The sequence below is a fragment of the Aulonocara stuartgranti genome (assembly GCF_965226115.1).
Source record: "Aulonocara stuartgranti genome assembly, chromosome: 12".
NCBI classification, from domain to species: Eukaryota; Metazoa; Chordata; class Actinopteri; order Cichliformes; family Cichlidae; genus Aulonocara; species Aulonocara stuartgranti.
This window is the reverse complement of record NC_138948.1, coordinates 30,370,173-30,387,249: the sequence shown is the minus strand read 5'-3', so window position 1 is coordinate 30,387,249 and position 17,077 is coordinate 30,370,173. Positions and strand designations below refer to the sequence as shown.

At 40.7% G+C, this 17,077-nt stretch overlaps 2 protein-coding genes across 3 annotated transcripts in view; both read right to left on the bottom strand.

The window, feature by feature from the left end:
• Window positions 1–9,223, bottom strand: part of LOC309719267 (dual specificity testis-specific protein kinase 1) — a 28,537-nt gene extending 19,314 nt beyond the window's left edge. Inside the window, exons 1-2 of one of the 2 annotated variants that reach the window (XM_082555258.1) lie at window positions 8,933–9,223; window positions 7,634–7,700 (exon numbers count right to left, since the gene is read on the bottom strand). In XM_082555258.1, coding sequence (XP_082411384.1) covers window positions 7,634–7,664 — 31 coding nt within the window. In that variant the 5' untranslated portion in view covers window positions 7,665–7,700; window positions 8,933–9,223. The remainder of the gene's footprint in view (window positions 1–7,633; window positions 7,701–8,932) is intronic. The other variant, XM_082555259.1, reaches the window with a different exon arrangement.
• Window positions 9,224–13,071: 3,848 nt separating this feature from the next.
• On the bottom strand, window positions 13,072–16,741 carry b3galt8 (beta-1,3-galactosyltransferase 8). The gene has a single exon (XM_082553514.1). The coding sequence runs from the start codon at window positions 15,837–15,839 to the stop codon at window positions 14,880–14,882; it is 960 nt and encodes a 319-aa protein (XP_082409640.1). The 5' UTR covers window positions 15,840–16,741; the 3' UTR covers window positions 13,072–14,879.
• Window positions 16,742–17,077: the final 336 nt, after the last annotated feature.

Sequence of the window (17,077 nt, the reverse complement as noted above, 5' to 3'; positions counted from 1 at the left end):
TCTCTGAGTGGGCGCCGTGACTGTCCCTGCAGTGGTCATCATGGGGGGGCCTCTGGATGTCTGGGGCCCAGGTCTCATCCATGCCGGCTTTAGGTGCTGACAGGAGGGCCTGTGGCTCCCCCGCACCCACTATTAGCGCTCACACACACAGGTGTACAAACAGGTATGCACAGACACAGTATCTTGGGCTGCTACTGCCTCTAAAAATATCTTGTATTATTAGTACTGTGTGCTGTTCACTAACATTGTCTCTGTTATTTTTGCATATGTTGGCTGTTGCTGTGGTTTCTCTGCTGTTTTCTGTTTTTTTCTCTAAACAGGTGTTGAAGCAGACTCCCAGTGTTTTTTCTCTCTCTCCATCTCTCTTCTCCTTTATTGTTCTCTCCTTCTGTTAACTTTCTCCCCAACTTCACATACTTTTTTTTCTCTTTTCCGTCCGCCGGTCTTGTACATTGTGGTTCTAATAACCCAACATAAAAAAATCCTAATAAAATATCACTATCAAGTAGACAGTTATAGCAAATGCCATAATGCTCTACTTGCGAAAGCAAATCTGTTGGCATTTTTTCACCTTCAGACAACAATTCTGATTGCTACACTGCCAGATGGGACAGAGGAAAAAAGCAAAACAAAACAACAACTAAATGGCTACGTATGTCTCTATGCATAAATATATGAATGAAAAATTACAAAAAAAAAAAAAAAAAGAGAGAGAGAGAGAAAATGAACTGGAAATTCACTTCCAGAATTGCAGCCATTAACAAAAGTGGGCAACTTTGATACTTGTAGTCACATGTGAACAATTTCTCTATGCATACAATAGTCCAACATGTGCAGGACATGAGCAACACTGTTGTTCAGTCAGGAAGTCTGGGTGTCATTGGTAACAACAATTTTTTTTGTTTTGTTTTTTTTGTGCAAAGAAAGCCTTGCAGTCCAAACTCTACATAATTAAAAATAAAATAAGTATAGTTCAGCATCAAGCTCTCATATTTACACATTTGCAGAAAATATTTACACAAAACTCAACACTGAGTGTGAGTGAAGATCTCTGCAAAACCTTTTTAACCAAGATCTACTAACAATTCATCCCTATCACTGAGTAAAAAAGTAGGCAACTGAACTTCCTCAGGGTTTATTAAGACATTTCGCTTCACATCCAAGACGCTTCATTAATTCTAAAACAACTGTTGGAAAGCCAAAGGTAATAAATCCCTAATGAGGCTGTCCCATAGGTGGTAGCCCTGAGGGTCACTAACCCACTAACGATTATATGAGTCATCACATGAGTTAAGGTGTGGAAAAAACATGTGGGTCATTCCCGTCACCAGGGCCGACAGGTGAAACCGCTGTGACACATTGCCCCAGCCCACCATAATGTTAGCTATTGACAGCACCTTAGGCAAGGTGCGAGTGGGGGTTAAACCACCTGGACTCCTGGGATTCACTTTAAGTGGTGATTCACAGTGTATGCAGTTGACCTCCTTTACTCTTCCCTCAAAGAAGGGCATCCTTGAATGTGAATGTGTGCCGTTTCTCCTTTGAGTGCAGAGGTCCAAGTATTCCTCACTGCACTGCACTGCACAAACTTTTTAAGCTTGCATTGGGTGTTTTGTCTTTCATGTCTGGTATTCTTTGCTGTGCATTGAGGTTTGGATAAATGCCTGTTTTAAGAGTTTTCTTTATATGTGTGCAATCCTTTTCTTTTTTTTCTTTAGAGGAAAGAAGAAATGCAGTTTGTGGGGACAGGTTAATTGAGTAATCCAAATTGCCCATAGGTGTGAATGCGGGAGTGAATGTGAGTGCAAACGGTTGTCTGTCCCTGTGTATTGGCCCTGCGACAGACTTGCGACCTGTCCAGGGTGTACCCCGCCCCTCGCCCTATGACAGCTGGGATAGGCTCCAGCGCCCCCCGCGACCCTGAAAAGGATAAGCGGAAGCAAATGGATGGATGGATGGATGGATGGAAAGAAGGGGTGATTAGGACCCTACACCCAAAGTTCTAGTGGCCAGTTGGAGTCAAACAGCAGGTAATGATCTGTGTGTGTGTGTGTGTGTGGGGGGGGGGGGGGGGGTTCCGATAAAATTCAGCATTGAGGTTTCCATCCTCCTTCATTGGTATGTTCCCTGGTGAACTTTTCAGTGGGGGTGTCATTTTCTTGGATTTTGCTTTTGACCAAGGTGTTTCAAAAAACAGACCTAAAGAAGCACAGTTGCCTTCTTTTCAAGCTCTCAAGACAGCAAGGAGGTTTTTCCTTTCCACTTCTTTTCCACATCTTTCTTCACTGACCTCTCTGTGTGCGTTTACTGTGCTAAAGATCAAGTTACAGGCTTTTGTTTCTTTTTTACCTTGAATCTATTTCTGCTACACCACCCCACACTTTCGCAGCGTCTGGTTTTGTTTTTACTGGAGCATCTGGAACATTAAGTGTCAAGTGTCAACAAAAAAAACAATCTCAAGTTTGTACTGTTTCAGTTTCCCAATGCTTTCGTTACAATATAATTAAGAGGATGGAAAGATTCTCAGATACAACAAAGTTGTAATGGTGGTAATTCTGTAATGTGCTCTGCCCTGCGGTATAGTTCTTAATACCATGGTGAAGTGGTAATGTGGTTGTGGCTCCAACCACATCCCCATGGAAGAAAATTCCATAGTTGCGCACATTTAAGCGTAATCTCTTGGTAATGACTACACAAAAATGATGAGATGATACAGGGGGAGGGGCCAGACACAGACAAACAGTTATGTAGGCAATTTGGTCTAGCCAGGTTAAATCATCGCTGGAGAACAAGATTCATTTTGTTGTGAGATTAAACAGTAAAACACTGAAGAGTATATATAAATGTTTAAATAAGTTTATTTGGCATCTCTTGTAGTATCTGTTGTTTTAGTAGCTGCGTCACTGCCTCAAGGACGAGCTATCAGTGATCGCCAGTGGCAACAGCTGGCCAGGCAAGGCAATGTTTTGAAAATTTCATTTCCCCGTTGATGCATGAAATTATTATTACAAGATTCAAAATCAACTGAATCTGCCTCGTTGCGGTTTTATGTCACACCTTGCAACACCGTTGTGCATAAGTGAAAGTACACAGGTTTGTACTGAGAATTCTGTGCTACTTTGAAATTAATGTGTGTGGAACAGCGACACTGATCAGCACTCAGACACTGATCTCCGATTGCCCGACTGATTCTTTTCTTTTGTTTCTTTCCCTAAATCGAAGCATAATGTGACTGTGCATTTGCAGAGACACGCACTTACATCATCTCCTAAACTTTTCTCCCCTCTTGGTATTTGTGAAAAGCTCTGCTGTGTACAGGAATGGCAGGTGAAGCTCACAGTAGAGACAAGATATTTTACACAATGCTTACACACAGCATGCATTTTGATTTATTGAGCTAAAAGAGAAGGGTATATTTTATATTAATATAAGATTTAATTTAAGACATGGTAACATGTAGCAACCAAACCCCCAATTAAGCAACAGTAAACTAATTAACTGAAAAGCAAATAAAATAAACACTTAAAATGGCATTTGTTAAAAACCACCTCAAGCTGTTGCACTGTCATAAGTTGATTGTAACCATAGATCCACTGAGAACTTTCGCCAGCACATGTGACCCATATGGTACCCATGCAGACAGTGGCGTAAAAGGATTGCATGTGTCTATGCGCATGGTCTATAAAATGTCAATTAATGTTCATTGATCAACCAAAATTCTTTGGTTTTTCCAAATGCAATCAGGCCATCTGGGAGTCTCACCATATTAGCGAGTGTGTCTCTTTCTCTCTGTGGTTATGCATGGCATGCAAACAAACAGTGAAGATTCTATTCCACAACAGAGTGACACCCAACCGCTTATGGAAACACTGGGCAGAGAGATGCCTCACTCTATATTTTCTTCTGAAAAAGAAAAATGCCATTTGAGAACAAGACACCACTTGTACAAGATGGCTGAGTGGGCTGAAAACAGCGCTGGAGGTCATACAAAATGTGGAAACAGCACAATGTATCTCTGTCCCCTTCTACTGCCTCCCACCATCGCTGCAGCAACACTGAACTCATCCAGTGTTTGAGCCAAACATCAATGTTTGTCAACTTCAGGCTATATAGGAAAAAAGTGCATTTCCACCCCCAAGAGACCAACGAAGACGAGTTGTCTGACTGGATCAAGTGTGGCAATCACTTTGTAAATTTTTGATGTTTCAAAATCAAAGATGGCTACAGTAAACATGCTCACATTCAAGCTTCACAACGTGGATAATGTGCATTAAACTTTCTATAAGAGAGACAAGGGGATAAACAAACTCGCCACCTAACTCAGCTCTTTGGCTAAGGCATAAAAACTACTTGATGTTGGCTGATGCATCAAAACTAGTTAGTTGGTATAAGTAAAAAATTATGGTTTGGGTTTAGAAAGACCCTTTTGAAATGTTAGCACATTAAAAAGTACTGATGTTACTTTCTGTGATATTTTACACCACAGAGAGGCGATATGAGGAAAACAACATGAGATTTTAGAGATGACATTCTCAGCATTTGCCACCTGCAAGGTGAGCACTTCGTTTAGTCGAGATGCACTCATCAGTATGATTTTATATAAAAATAAAACAAAACACGTGTGTATATCATAGAATCCTCTCCACCACAGCAAGTCTGCTTATAAAGAAATCCTTCCCTCAGTGATAGATTGAGGCAAACACCACTGATTACTTAAGAACTGCTTTTTAAATGGATGATCCATCCTACACAATCAGTGCAAACATGAGCCCTGCAGCTAAGCAGCCAAGATTCCCAGCCATGTAGCAGAACTGTCAAGGTAAACAAAAAGGCGGTAAAATTCTGACCTTGAAACAGCACGCCGAATACAACGCCAGCGGCTAACAGAGATAATAATCTAAATACAAATTTATTTAACTCACTGCCCCTACAGACCATTGAAAAGACGATAAGCCTGACGTCATCAGAAAAACTCCAGATATAAATTCTGTGTGAGCAAGCAGTAAAATATTTTATTATATTTACATATGGTTCTTTGTCTAAAATGTCAAATGGTAACTCTCAGATGTAGGTGTTTGTTTTGGCCAGCGATTAGCACAATCTCATATCTTTTGTAATACGTAATAGAGACAAACCCAGGAGTTCAGGGACAACAATGTTAATGGGAAAACAACTCAGTGCAATTATCTATGTGACCCAAAGAGTTCAAAGCTAAATAAATAAATGAAGAAACAGAAAAAATCTATAAATAAAATTGTATTTTACTACGTTCATGTTATAATAGCAATATTATTGCAAAGTTCTTTTTATATTTCACACCACTGATGTTGTTTCTGCTGCAACACCTTTCAAGAAATAATGTTAAAACTCTAAAAGTTTGCTCGCCAATTAGCACCTGTAAGCTAGAGCAACATCAAAGCCAAACCTATTCCAAATCAATTTATTTACACTAATAGAACATTTTTTTAACTATCTATCAAGCCAACTAGCTTGGTCTACTTATGAGCTTAAGTACCATAGAGGATACAGAATCGGGAACAGCGATGGGTAGTAACGTGTTAAGTAATGTGTTACTGTAATCCAATTACTTTTTTTTCAAGTAACGAGTTAGGTAAGGGATTAATATTGCGAAAAAAGTAATTCGATTCTTGTTACTTTCTCGTAATCACGCTGCATTATTGCGTTACTAAACTGTGATTTTGTTTGTGAGAGTGTCTCATGACAATGGCGTAAGTGCGTGCAACCTCTGTGGCAGTGTGTGTAGATCAACAGAGTACGACCATGCAGCATTTAAAGCTTGGAAGTACTGACATTACTCTGAGTAAAAAAGTATACACCGCTGTACACTCTGCATGGAAAGAAAATTTTCTACAGCGAAAAATGAAACTTCAAATCTGAGCAAGCACCTAGCACACTGTCATGGGAATGTGACATTCACAGAGAAACCCTTGGATCCCCCCGCTGACATGACTGCGACACCGGGCAAACCTCCACCAGCCCCACTCCTGCTAAACAGCTGACAACAGATTTAAGAGCAGCCGGACTTAGTGTTGCTGAATCTTTTCATTTTATTTATTTTTGTTCAGTTTTACTTGCATCAATTTGAAAGAGTGAGTGTAAACACAGAAAGAATATTTTATTTTATATGCTGGAATATGCAGAAAATAGGTTTAAATGTTAAACCTATTTTCTGCATATAATTTAATTTTTGCGTGATTTAATGTGCATAAAATTAAAAGATTAAAGCCAATAAAACACATTTTAAAAAGAGACTTTTTCATTTGATTCAATTTTATATGATGGATTATGCAGGAAAAAAAATTGAATTGGGCTGACAGGTCTATTGCTTTATTACCTATTTAGGTTGTATATCGTGTTTTTAAAAAGTAACTAAGTAATAAGTAACTAATTACTTTTGAAAATTAGCAATTACTATTGCTATTTTCAACTAACTTGACCAACACTGACAGGGAATACAGTGTTGATAATTCAGACTCACCTCTACTACATTAAATATGATTAAAGAGCAAAAAGATCACAAGTGAAACTAGCCAACAGAAGCTAGTTATTCCAGCTATCACAGCTAATGTGGGAAAGCAGTATATTTGCTCAAATTGGTAGTGAGTTCAGTCACTCGCCTCAAAGCCTATATAACTTCAAAGATGTCAAGTGGGTAGGTCCTTAAATAAAAGTTAGTTCACCTGTCAAGTTCTACCCATGCCATTTCGCAGCAACTAAATTACAATTTGTGGAGGAAAGTAAGGAGTAATTAGTTAAGTATTTGTAGTTCATTTCTGTTCAAGCGATTCATAATTTTCATATCGATGCTACTCGCCATATTACTAAAAACAGTACTATGCAGTTGCAGTTATTTGACAGCTTGACCCAAGTTAATCGCAAACTGAGTGCACATTGACAGCAGCCTGATAGCAGACTGACAAAGCCGTCTTAATGCATGCAATGCAAGTCGACTGCGAGTGTTCACAAACCTGGTTCCTGTTCTTAAAGCAGCCATTTCAAAAGGTAAGAACAAACCACAAGTTCATCGCATCGTGGGTTAGCAATTCATTAACAGGTTTTCAGTGTCACAAAGTTGGCTCTTTTTAACACAGATGGATCATCACTGTAACTTCTAACCTGCTCCAATGCAGATTATTGTGATCATTTTATAAAAACTGACATGTTATTTTAGCAAGTCACCAAGTCAAATGCAGACATTTGTAGCTGGTAACTTCAAGCCTACACAGGATGTGTTGAACATGGAGCCCAGGTAACGGGACACCTCTGTAACGCACCATCTCTGGACACATTTAGACAGGCTGCTGCTGAACAAAGTCTTTCTATTTCAGAACATTGCAGAGCTAGACACAAATACCCTACAGCAGATTCACCTGCTTAAAGCAAGAGTCCATCAAATACACACTTATTTAACACATACAGCCGCTGCTGTGGAGGTGACACACTGACATTACAGTAAGCAGTGCAGCACCGAAACACATCACAGCTCGAGACGAGCGATAAAGTTGTGATTTCTCAGTTCACTGTCAGATTGCTTTGGAGTCATTGCATTTACAATCCATTGGCAAACTACATGAAAATGGAATGAAAATTCATTAAAAATCTTAATACTTACTCCACTGATTTAATAAGCTATTCATGTGCATCTTGTAGTGGAACAAATCCAGAAGCTTCTGCAGAAACTGAGGAGGAACCACAGTCAAAAAGCACACACACACACACACACACATGCACACACACAGCTTTTTACAAAGACAAGACAAGAGAAAAACAAGCAAGCAAGCAACACTGAACAATAACACAAACACTGATTGACAGACAGGACACTGAACTACGAGACAGCTGTTACTTCATGCATTATGGTTAAAAACTGCTAAAGAAACAAAATCAGTGCCTTTGCACAAAAAGACATACAAACCTTCCTGTTTATGATTATTATTATTCATGATGCTGAATTAACACCACTGTCACAGTGGTTCACAACCCATGTGACCTGTGATCCTTCCTTATCAGGAGAGTGATAAGTGATTTGAGTGAGTGATTTTTTTTTTCTTTCCAGGAAAGTTATAAACCTTAAAAAGCAAAAACATTAACCTTGATTTTGAATTCTGTACTTTAATTGGAATATCAATATTTTGACCAGTGTAAAAATTAGCAGCTAACGCTAGCAAGCTTGAGTAACAAGCAGCATCCATAAACTGTACAAGTGCAGTTGAATGGTCAGTACCTCACACTAGGCCGTATCATTTGTCAGAGAACAACAGCTCAAACACAGCAGAGACATCCACTTTAGCAGCTTCACTTAGCAGAATTCACTCGTTAAAGAGTTGCCATAAAAATGAAAACTATCCATAAAGGCCAACATTTTTTGTACCATGTTACACACATGTGTTTGAATCCTGTTTAAAGTGGCCACTTTGAAATAAGATTCTATGGGGATTGACTCATTTTTAGAGTCAAAGTCAAGTGGACATTAGAGGAACTGCAGCTTTTTGGAACTTTGTCACTGGTTTCATTTCTCAGCTTAGAAAGCTGAGGTGACACTTTTAAATGGATCATGCTAAACAAATTTGATATCACACATTATAATTAGTCCTGTTGCTAAACTGTAAATATCTGTTAAGACAGCTTTAAGGATGTGCACACCTAACCACAAAGCACGTTTCCTTTTTCTCTCTTCTATCTGACTTTAAGTTAAAAAAAAAAAAAATGGCCCCTCTTCAGAGTTTCTGGGGACCGCACTATGAATGACTACCCCTGGGTGAAACCAGTGGGCACTATCACAGTTTGGTGTTTTCCATTGTAGTCAATATTAAGTTCGGATGGTGCTGAGCATTTCGCGCCTAGTGGCAGACAGACTTTAGTTTTAACCGTTTAACATAACCCACTTTCTGTTAAATCGTCCAGCACTTACATAGACTGAGTCCCAGCGTCGATGTGCAGATCTGCTTTAAAGTGTCGCTGAAATACTTGGCATCATATATCCGCTCTACTTTGCTGTGTGTGCAGGAAGTCGCGGTTGTTTTGGTAGCTTTCTTCACAGAGAGCGGGTGGTAAAGTCAGCTCACGGCGTCGGTGTTGAAACGAGCCTCGCTAATGCAAATGCATGTTTCATGTGTTGTCTTAGGAACCAGCTTCACCAGCACGTCGGTGGATGAAACTCCACCCACGAGGAGAGGAGGCCGGCCAGCGCGGGCAGGCAGGGAGACAGCCTCAAAGAGTCTGTGTTGATGTCGGGAGGATACTGAGGAAATGATGAACATTTTCACATACAGTGGCGATTTTTGTTTTTTACAGGCTTTATGACACACTGGATTTAAATGTATTGTTAGAGGGCAACTATTGTACTTCAAGGGCCCTGCAAGCCTGTGCTGAGTCTTCACAACAATACTGACTATAAAGGATACAGTGCTGTCACAGCTGTTCGTACTGATGAGAAGTATCTAGATACAGCACAGAGGTGGGAGTGTTTTGAACAATGCTGAGCACTGGCTCAGAGCATAAACTCCCACTCAGTCAGTGTGGGAAATGAATAGATTGGAGCAGACCGCGCACAAATAAACGAAAAATGGACGTAGGGGCGCGGGGGTCTGTATATGACAAGGGTAACACAACAATACAGGATCATTTAGGCTAACCCTTTTCTGTCACTATCAATCAAGGTAATTAGCAACATAATTTGTGGATTAACATACTTGATAGCACCAGAAAATTATTTATTGACATATTATCTCAAAATGGAATCCCTACAGGGTAGTCCTGTTAGTCCCTTTAGTCTGATTTACATTTCAAATTACATAATGCCAGCTTCAAAACGCAAGACCAGGTCCCCACCACAGCAAAGCAACGCAGTGAATATGTTATATTTACACCGTAAAAAGTTGTACATCTAGATAGTTTGATATTTTTTTCCAATTTGTTTATTTAAAATAAATGCCACGCAGTCTGACAGACATAAAATAGTATTTCCAAAAAAAAGGGTAATTCCAAAAGAGCTATTAACTGAAAGCCTGGCATATGTCATCGTGGTGCACAGTCAAAGTCAACTGGAGGACAAAAGAAGAAGTGGCAAGCCTAAAAAAACACCTACAGCAGAAGAACAGTATCTAAAGGCCTGTGCTTACAAAAGAGCAAAAGCAAAAACCTGACACCGGACCGAGGGATGCATTTGGACCTTCAGCTGATTCGTCTAGTGTTCACCAAGCCTCATCAGTAATGGTGTCAGTGGAAAGGTGACTGTCAAGAAGCCATATGTTTTCATGGAGTGATGAATCCAAATGTGATTTTTTTTCAAACTGTTATGGATATGTAAGCTCAGGATAAAGTGTTTACAGCCATCTGTACAACGCAGTGGCTGCTCTGTCAGATTTTGGGGCTGCATTTCAGTCTGTGGTGTTGGAGATCTTGTTCAATTTGATTGAATTAGGGATGAAGAAAACAATCTTTTGATCTACTATGTGATATCATCTGGAAAACATCTGATTTCCAATAACTAGATAGGAAAATACATAGTGGAACACTATCAGTCATGGGTTGGCCTTCCCGGAGCTCAGACATTATTGAAGCTGTGTGAACGCAACAAAAAGCAGAAACATCCAAAGAAGAGCTCTGATTGTCCTTCAAGAAGCCTGGAGAACTATTCCTGAAGACTACTTAAAGACATTACAGGAGAGCTTGCCTAAGAGAGTTCAGACTGTGATAAAGAATAAAGGTGATCGTACCAAATACTGACTTTCAAGCTTGTTGAAAACTATCTGATGTAGTCTTTATGAAAAACTGTGTCTACCTTAAAGTTTAAAGGTCAGCTTGCACACAGGCGTGTCGCCCAGAAGCTGACGAATATCTGTGTGTTCACAAGAGGTGTGTCGAGCTTCTTGAAAGAAACACTGGCACCGTCTTCTCCCTGTGAGCGATGCGTTTGGTTTACTGCCAGCTCAGAAGGGAAAAAAATACATGCAGACTGTCAGCTGCGAGGCTGCTGTGGGTGTTGCAGGTTTGCTGTGAGGCTGCCATCTGCTGACAATCAGCCATGCTGGTGAATCATGGAGACTCAGCTGTCCATTTCTGAGCCCACTCACCGGTGCTGTTGCAATCATCAGTCAGCACTCCAGTCATTACACAGCATCAAATGCTAATTGCATTTTTTTTCTCTTGTTTACTTATCTAACATGAGATTTTTTTTTTCCTTTACTTCAACCAGGGGTGTTGCTGTATTTCCCATTTGTTTGTCCATCTGTACATGCTACAACAACGACCTTTCTGATTTGAATAAAAATTGGTGGAGTGGTTGAGAACCTGTTAAATTTTGTCTGCACCTTGAGCAGTGTACAGAGCCCTCAGTGGGTCTAAACTGCAGCTGTGTTTATGCCCAATTTTTAATTCGTGGAAATCTCAAAAATTTCACAGGCCACACCTTGAATCACAACCAATCAAAACCTGCATAAAATATACATCAAAAAGTGACATTATCGTCTAATCAGACAGGACAGGATGCCCCGTTCTGATGTGTTAAAGTGTTGCTAGAAATATTACAGTTACAGACACCTCTAGGATTATCTGTAAAATCATTACAATACATAACATTTGAAGTTTTTTCCACATCACACTGGTTGTTTTCACAGAGGTCTGCCAGCAGCAGTACATTCCAGCTATAAATGAAGCGATCAAACATCCTGCTTTAATTCTGCTTCAGTGCTTCTATTTTTACCACCAGCAAGTTCCTCATTCTCACTCTCAGCTTCTTCCTGCTGCTTTCCTACTGTTGGGTACTTCCATCTTCATCTGCGCTCTCAATCTCTCCAGGCTGGATTTTCAGTGCTACCTATGCTTTATTCCCCATTGAAGCACCATAGAAAATACCCCAACGTGTTTTTCTTTTGAGAGGAATTGCAGTGAGGTGCACTGGTAAGGAAGGCGATGTTGTAGCCATGTGCTTCTGTCCACACTGGTGCTTGCGTGTGTCGCTGCATGCTTGGCTGAATAAGATGCATTTAAGGATACGGTTGAAACAACACTGACTGTAACGTGACTTCTCTGAAGATGAAAGATGCTGTTGTCTACATGACACTTTCCTCAAACTTCATGTGGTTTTCTGACAAATATATCTGAATCTTATATAATAGATTCAGAAGACACTGAATTTTCTTTTTATTTACATTTTACCCATTGCCAACAATGTGCCAAAGAACTTCAGACCTACTTGTAGTGACTTTTTAAACTCGTTCAAAATGCCATAAATATAAAGATTTACGCATTTAATTACTGGGTAACACAGATTCAGAAATTCTTTAGTTACAGCAAAAAGAGAAAACTGAATACAATGGATGTTTAATAAATGAAGCTGCTACACAGGTTCAATAGGGAACAACTGTAATCACACATCTCAGGTGGCTGTGGCTCAGGCAGTAAAGCAGTTCATGTAGCAGTCCAAAGATTAGGGAACTGATCTCTGGTGCTTCCTGTCGATATGAACCCTGAGTTGCCCCTGATGCATCCACCAGAACGTGTTTAAATGTTAGATAAATGTTGTGTGTGTGAGTGACGTGAAAGCACTTTGAGTGCTGAAATTAAATAGAAATGTGCTATATAAGAACCAGAACATTAATCTAGCTGTGTGTCTGTTCTTTAGATCACTTCCACTTCCCCATACTGTCAGACTCAATGCTGATATCTCTGCTCTTGTCCAATCAACTTCTTTCCCCTCTTCTCTGAGCCAATAAGCCTCCATTCTCTGTGCTCTTCTGTCTTTCAGATTCTCATTTGATCAGCCCTCCTCAAAAGCACCCCATAGTCACTGGAGCCACCATCTTCATCACCGCCAGCGTCCAGCCTCCAGGTGATGGCCCATGTAATCTATTCACCAAATGGCTTGTTATAATTCTGAATTGCAATAAATCACATTCAATTCATATTTTGTCAGAATAATAAATTATGGCCAAAACAAATCCAATAGGGTTAAACAAGGATACATTTAAAATTATTGCACAATAATATAACAAAAATGGAAAAATTCCTCCACTATTTAACACACATAACATCTCAAACACCCCACTCCACATTTTCCAAAACTTTTATTTATATAAAAATTATACACGCTAAATAGAAACAGCATTTGTCAAGGTTGGCAAAGGAGCCTCCAAAGGAGCAGCAGCAGTAATATTAAACAGGGATGATCAGGCTTCCTGTTTGACAGGCAAAAATTATATTGAACCAACTCACAGGTACCATTTTATCCCTGCAACACCCTACAGTTATCACAATAAATCACCAGCAGTAAACCTGATTTCTCATCTTCAAGTCGCTACTGCCACCTGCTGGTTCGTCATGTATGACTACTATGCATGAGTAAACGGGACCCTGACAAAAAAAGCTGCGGGATACACATAGCTTGATTGCAGTATAAAGTAATCAGTGCAATTTAGACATTTTTGTTTAACACATCGAGAATCATTCCAACAAACCCGTCTTAAAGTGCAGTGCACGAGCCACTGGTGAGGTATCTTTGGTATTTTTCTCTGCAGTACAAACAAACGTCACGGTGCAGGTCTGAGGACCGTGATTTGATCTTAATCTAAATCTGACAAACACACAAAAACAAAATGTTAATTCAGACAACACATGACTAGTCACCGAACGCTTTGCTTTAGAAATGTGTGTGTCAGTGCAGCTTTGCTCTCTTGAAATGCTGTGTTTTGTTTTGTTTTTTTGCTGCTGAACTCTAAAAAGGGCAAACTGCTTCAGAGGAGGGGGCATCCATGAGTCTTAACTGAGCGACTTACCATAACTTCCTGTCGCCAATTCAAACAGGAAGCAAAAAGTACTGTGTTGTGCTGGGTTTTGTGACTCCACGTACACATAGACCCTAAACCCATCAGGCACTAACAGGAGAATACTTTCAAAGAACCTTTGGTATAAAAGCACTTCTTTGGCATAGGCTAGGAGCAGTAAAAGAAGCTGAAGCACTGCAGTGAATACACATTTTCTTTCAAAGATCACAGAACTGTTGATTGCTCAAGGAAGGGACTGTAACATAGATGTTAAGCCCACTGATGAGTCAAACAGAAAATTCGGTCACATTTTTAACTCTTTGATTATTTTTTGGGTCAAAAAATAATATCACAAAGTAAAAAAGGTGGCAAGTCATTTTTTAAATGAATGTGTGACTTACTAACTGAAGCTAAGGTTTAAAGCTGTGTCTTAACGTGGCCTTAGCCCAAGGAGGTAGATCAGTACTCACTGGCAGGGTTTTATTCTGATCAGTGTTTAGGCACATCTGATCTTTGATGTTACTGACATGTCTGAGTTGAGCAACTTTTCAACATACTTTCTTTCCTCATCAGTTTTAAAATTTAAGGCAACAACCATTTTCATTCTCACTTTCCCTACAGCGATCATATTCTTCAGCAACTCATCTGATTGAGTTTAGTGTAATTTATGACAAAAAGGAAATATCAAAGTGTCACATTTGACAAGGTGGAACCGCCAAACTTTTGGCACAGAAATAAATTAAACACTTAACTTATCACAAAAGGGTTTTTTATAGCCTAAATGAGTACTTGATCAACTTTTGAGTTGAGTGTTAATACAAAAATGTTCCTATTTTTCTTTTTATTAGTAGATTTGAAAACATATCTGCTATAATTCTGTTTATGAAAAGCCAAATATTCAGTATTGAGTAAGGAGACTGATGAGGATGAGTCTAAACTAAGACCTGAAAGGTTTTCAAGAAGATATTTTTCTGTTGATAGACTGATCAGCTGATGCTGTTTGCCACCCTAACCTCTGTGTATCAGCTGGCCTCTTTTCCTTTGCAGCAGACTTACTCTCTTAGAATTGCCTGGTAAGGCACCAGGTAAATGTGATCAGCATCTTTCGTGGCTTTTGGCAAAGTCCTGCCAAACCCTCAGCAGCTTTGGTGCCTTAAAGCCATTAACAATGATCAACTTGGCGAAGGTGCACCTGTCGTACTTCAGGTTTTTGATTTCGAACAGGCTTCTGAAGAACGGCAGGCTGTAGGCGTACACAGGCCTGACACCCAGCATCCGCAAGCACAAGCCCACATAGACATCCTCCAAAGGGATGACCCGCACAAACCTGGAGGCCCAGGAGATCCTGGCTGCCAGGTCAGCGGAGAACACGTAACCGGCTCCAGACACGTAGGAGGGGAAGCTCTCCTCTGGATATAGCTCCTCTGACACGTACCACTTGCTGTTGGGCTCCCGCCGTGGCCTGCCATCCTGGATCACCGACCCTGTGATAAAGTTCTCCTTGGGGGAGTTCCTCAGCCACTGGATCAGGTAAAAGACATTAACGAAGATGTCTGCATCCACCTTCATGGCGTAGGACGCACCGGGGCAGTAAGTAGCCAGCCACCTCATCATCATCATGGTTTTGATTGTCAGATTGTGGTAATTATCCACAAAGTTCATCTGGACGATGTCTGCATGCTGCCTGCTCTCCTCCTCCAGTTTCTGCTGGAGGGCCGACATCTGTGGCCTCTGTGGGATCCCCACAAAGAAAAGAGTGAGGGTGTCCCGGCCAGAGGCGCTCCACGTTTTCCTGATGGCCTCCCGTGCCGCAGCGTCCTCAGCCCCCACGGGCACCATGAACACTAGGAAGGGGCTCCTGTGCCTGCAAACACTGGGCTGATTGAGGAGGTAGCGGTATGTCTGAGGGTCTACGAGACGGTACTCCTCCGGGGGAAGCGGGCTGGGCTCTGGCGTCTGTTTACTCAGTGAGCTCGCTAAGATATGCGCAGTCAGGGCCAGCACAGCGGCAGCACTGAGTAACTTCACCAGCCTCCGGATTAAAGTTGCCCGCATGGTCTAAAACTCTCTTTATTTCCCTAACGCGTCCGATAGCAGGCCCCTCAGCCCGGGTCCCCGTGATCCCACACGGAACATGTTTCCCAGCTGGGAGGACCGGGAAGTAGAAAGTTGTCCTACAAGCTGCCACTTCTTCTTCGTCTCTTCTTCCGCGGTTGAAGGCGTGTTACTGCCAACTCCACGGGTGCGTTCCAAAAGTACCTCCGACCTCCTACTCCTAACCACTTTCCTGACCTCGAAAACCACTTTATCGACTTCAAGGAAAATTTACGTTAGTCGTCTCCTCAGGATTGAGCCTCTAAGGCTACGTTCACACTGCAGGTGTTAATGCTCAATTCCGATTTTTTGATCAAATCCGATTTTTGTGTCTGCTTGTTCACACTACAAATAAAATGCGACAGCAAACGCGCTCTAGTGTGAACGCTCAAAGCGGCCCGCATGCGCAAAAGAAGACGTCACACACAACACGCTCTGTACACCCAGAGCAAACCATATTGTTTGACTGATGGGCCTTAATATAAAGACTTCGGACTTTAGAATTAAACTAATCAGATTATACAGTACATAAAATATACGTGAAAGTAAAATGTTCACGTTTCCCCAACGTTGTCTTCCCAACAGTTTCACTAACATCTACACTTATTGGCCAGGAAGCGTTCGCGATGTCTTCTCCAGAACTGATAATTGGCGTCTGTCTTGTGTCAGTGACGTAAAAGACGGATTTAATGCGACATGACCGTTCAAACAGCAGTCGCTTTCTAAAACATCGGATATGTATCGGAATCAGTACCACATACGAAAGTGACCCAGATCGGATTTGAAAATATCGAATTTGTGCCGTTCACACTGTCATACCATGATCGGATATGGGTCGCATAGGGTCCAAAAAATCGGATTTGATGCGCTTTTGCCTGCAGTGTGAACGTAGCCTTTCTCGTCCTGCTGGCAGCAGATTGATGGTTTTTATTGAACTGGCTGCATCTTAGTTTATAAATGACAGTAAGGAGCAAGCTCTGTTTGCCCAAGTGCAACATATTTTGAGCTAGTTTTCCTTTCTTTCTAAAGTTTAGTTTTGAGTTTTTATGTTAGTAAGTTTTTCATACGTAATTTTCTTTAGGTTAATAAAGATAACCTACATATCTTTAGGTTACTTTTAGTTAAGTATAAACAACCTTGGAAAAGGCACTAATATTTCTTAATTTCCTAGTGAGACAAGAATCACATTAGATGTTTCA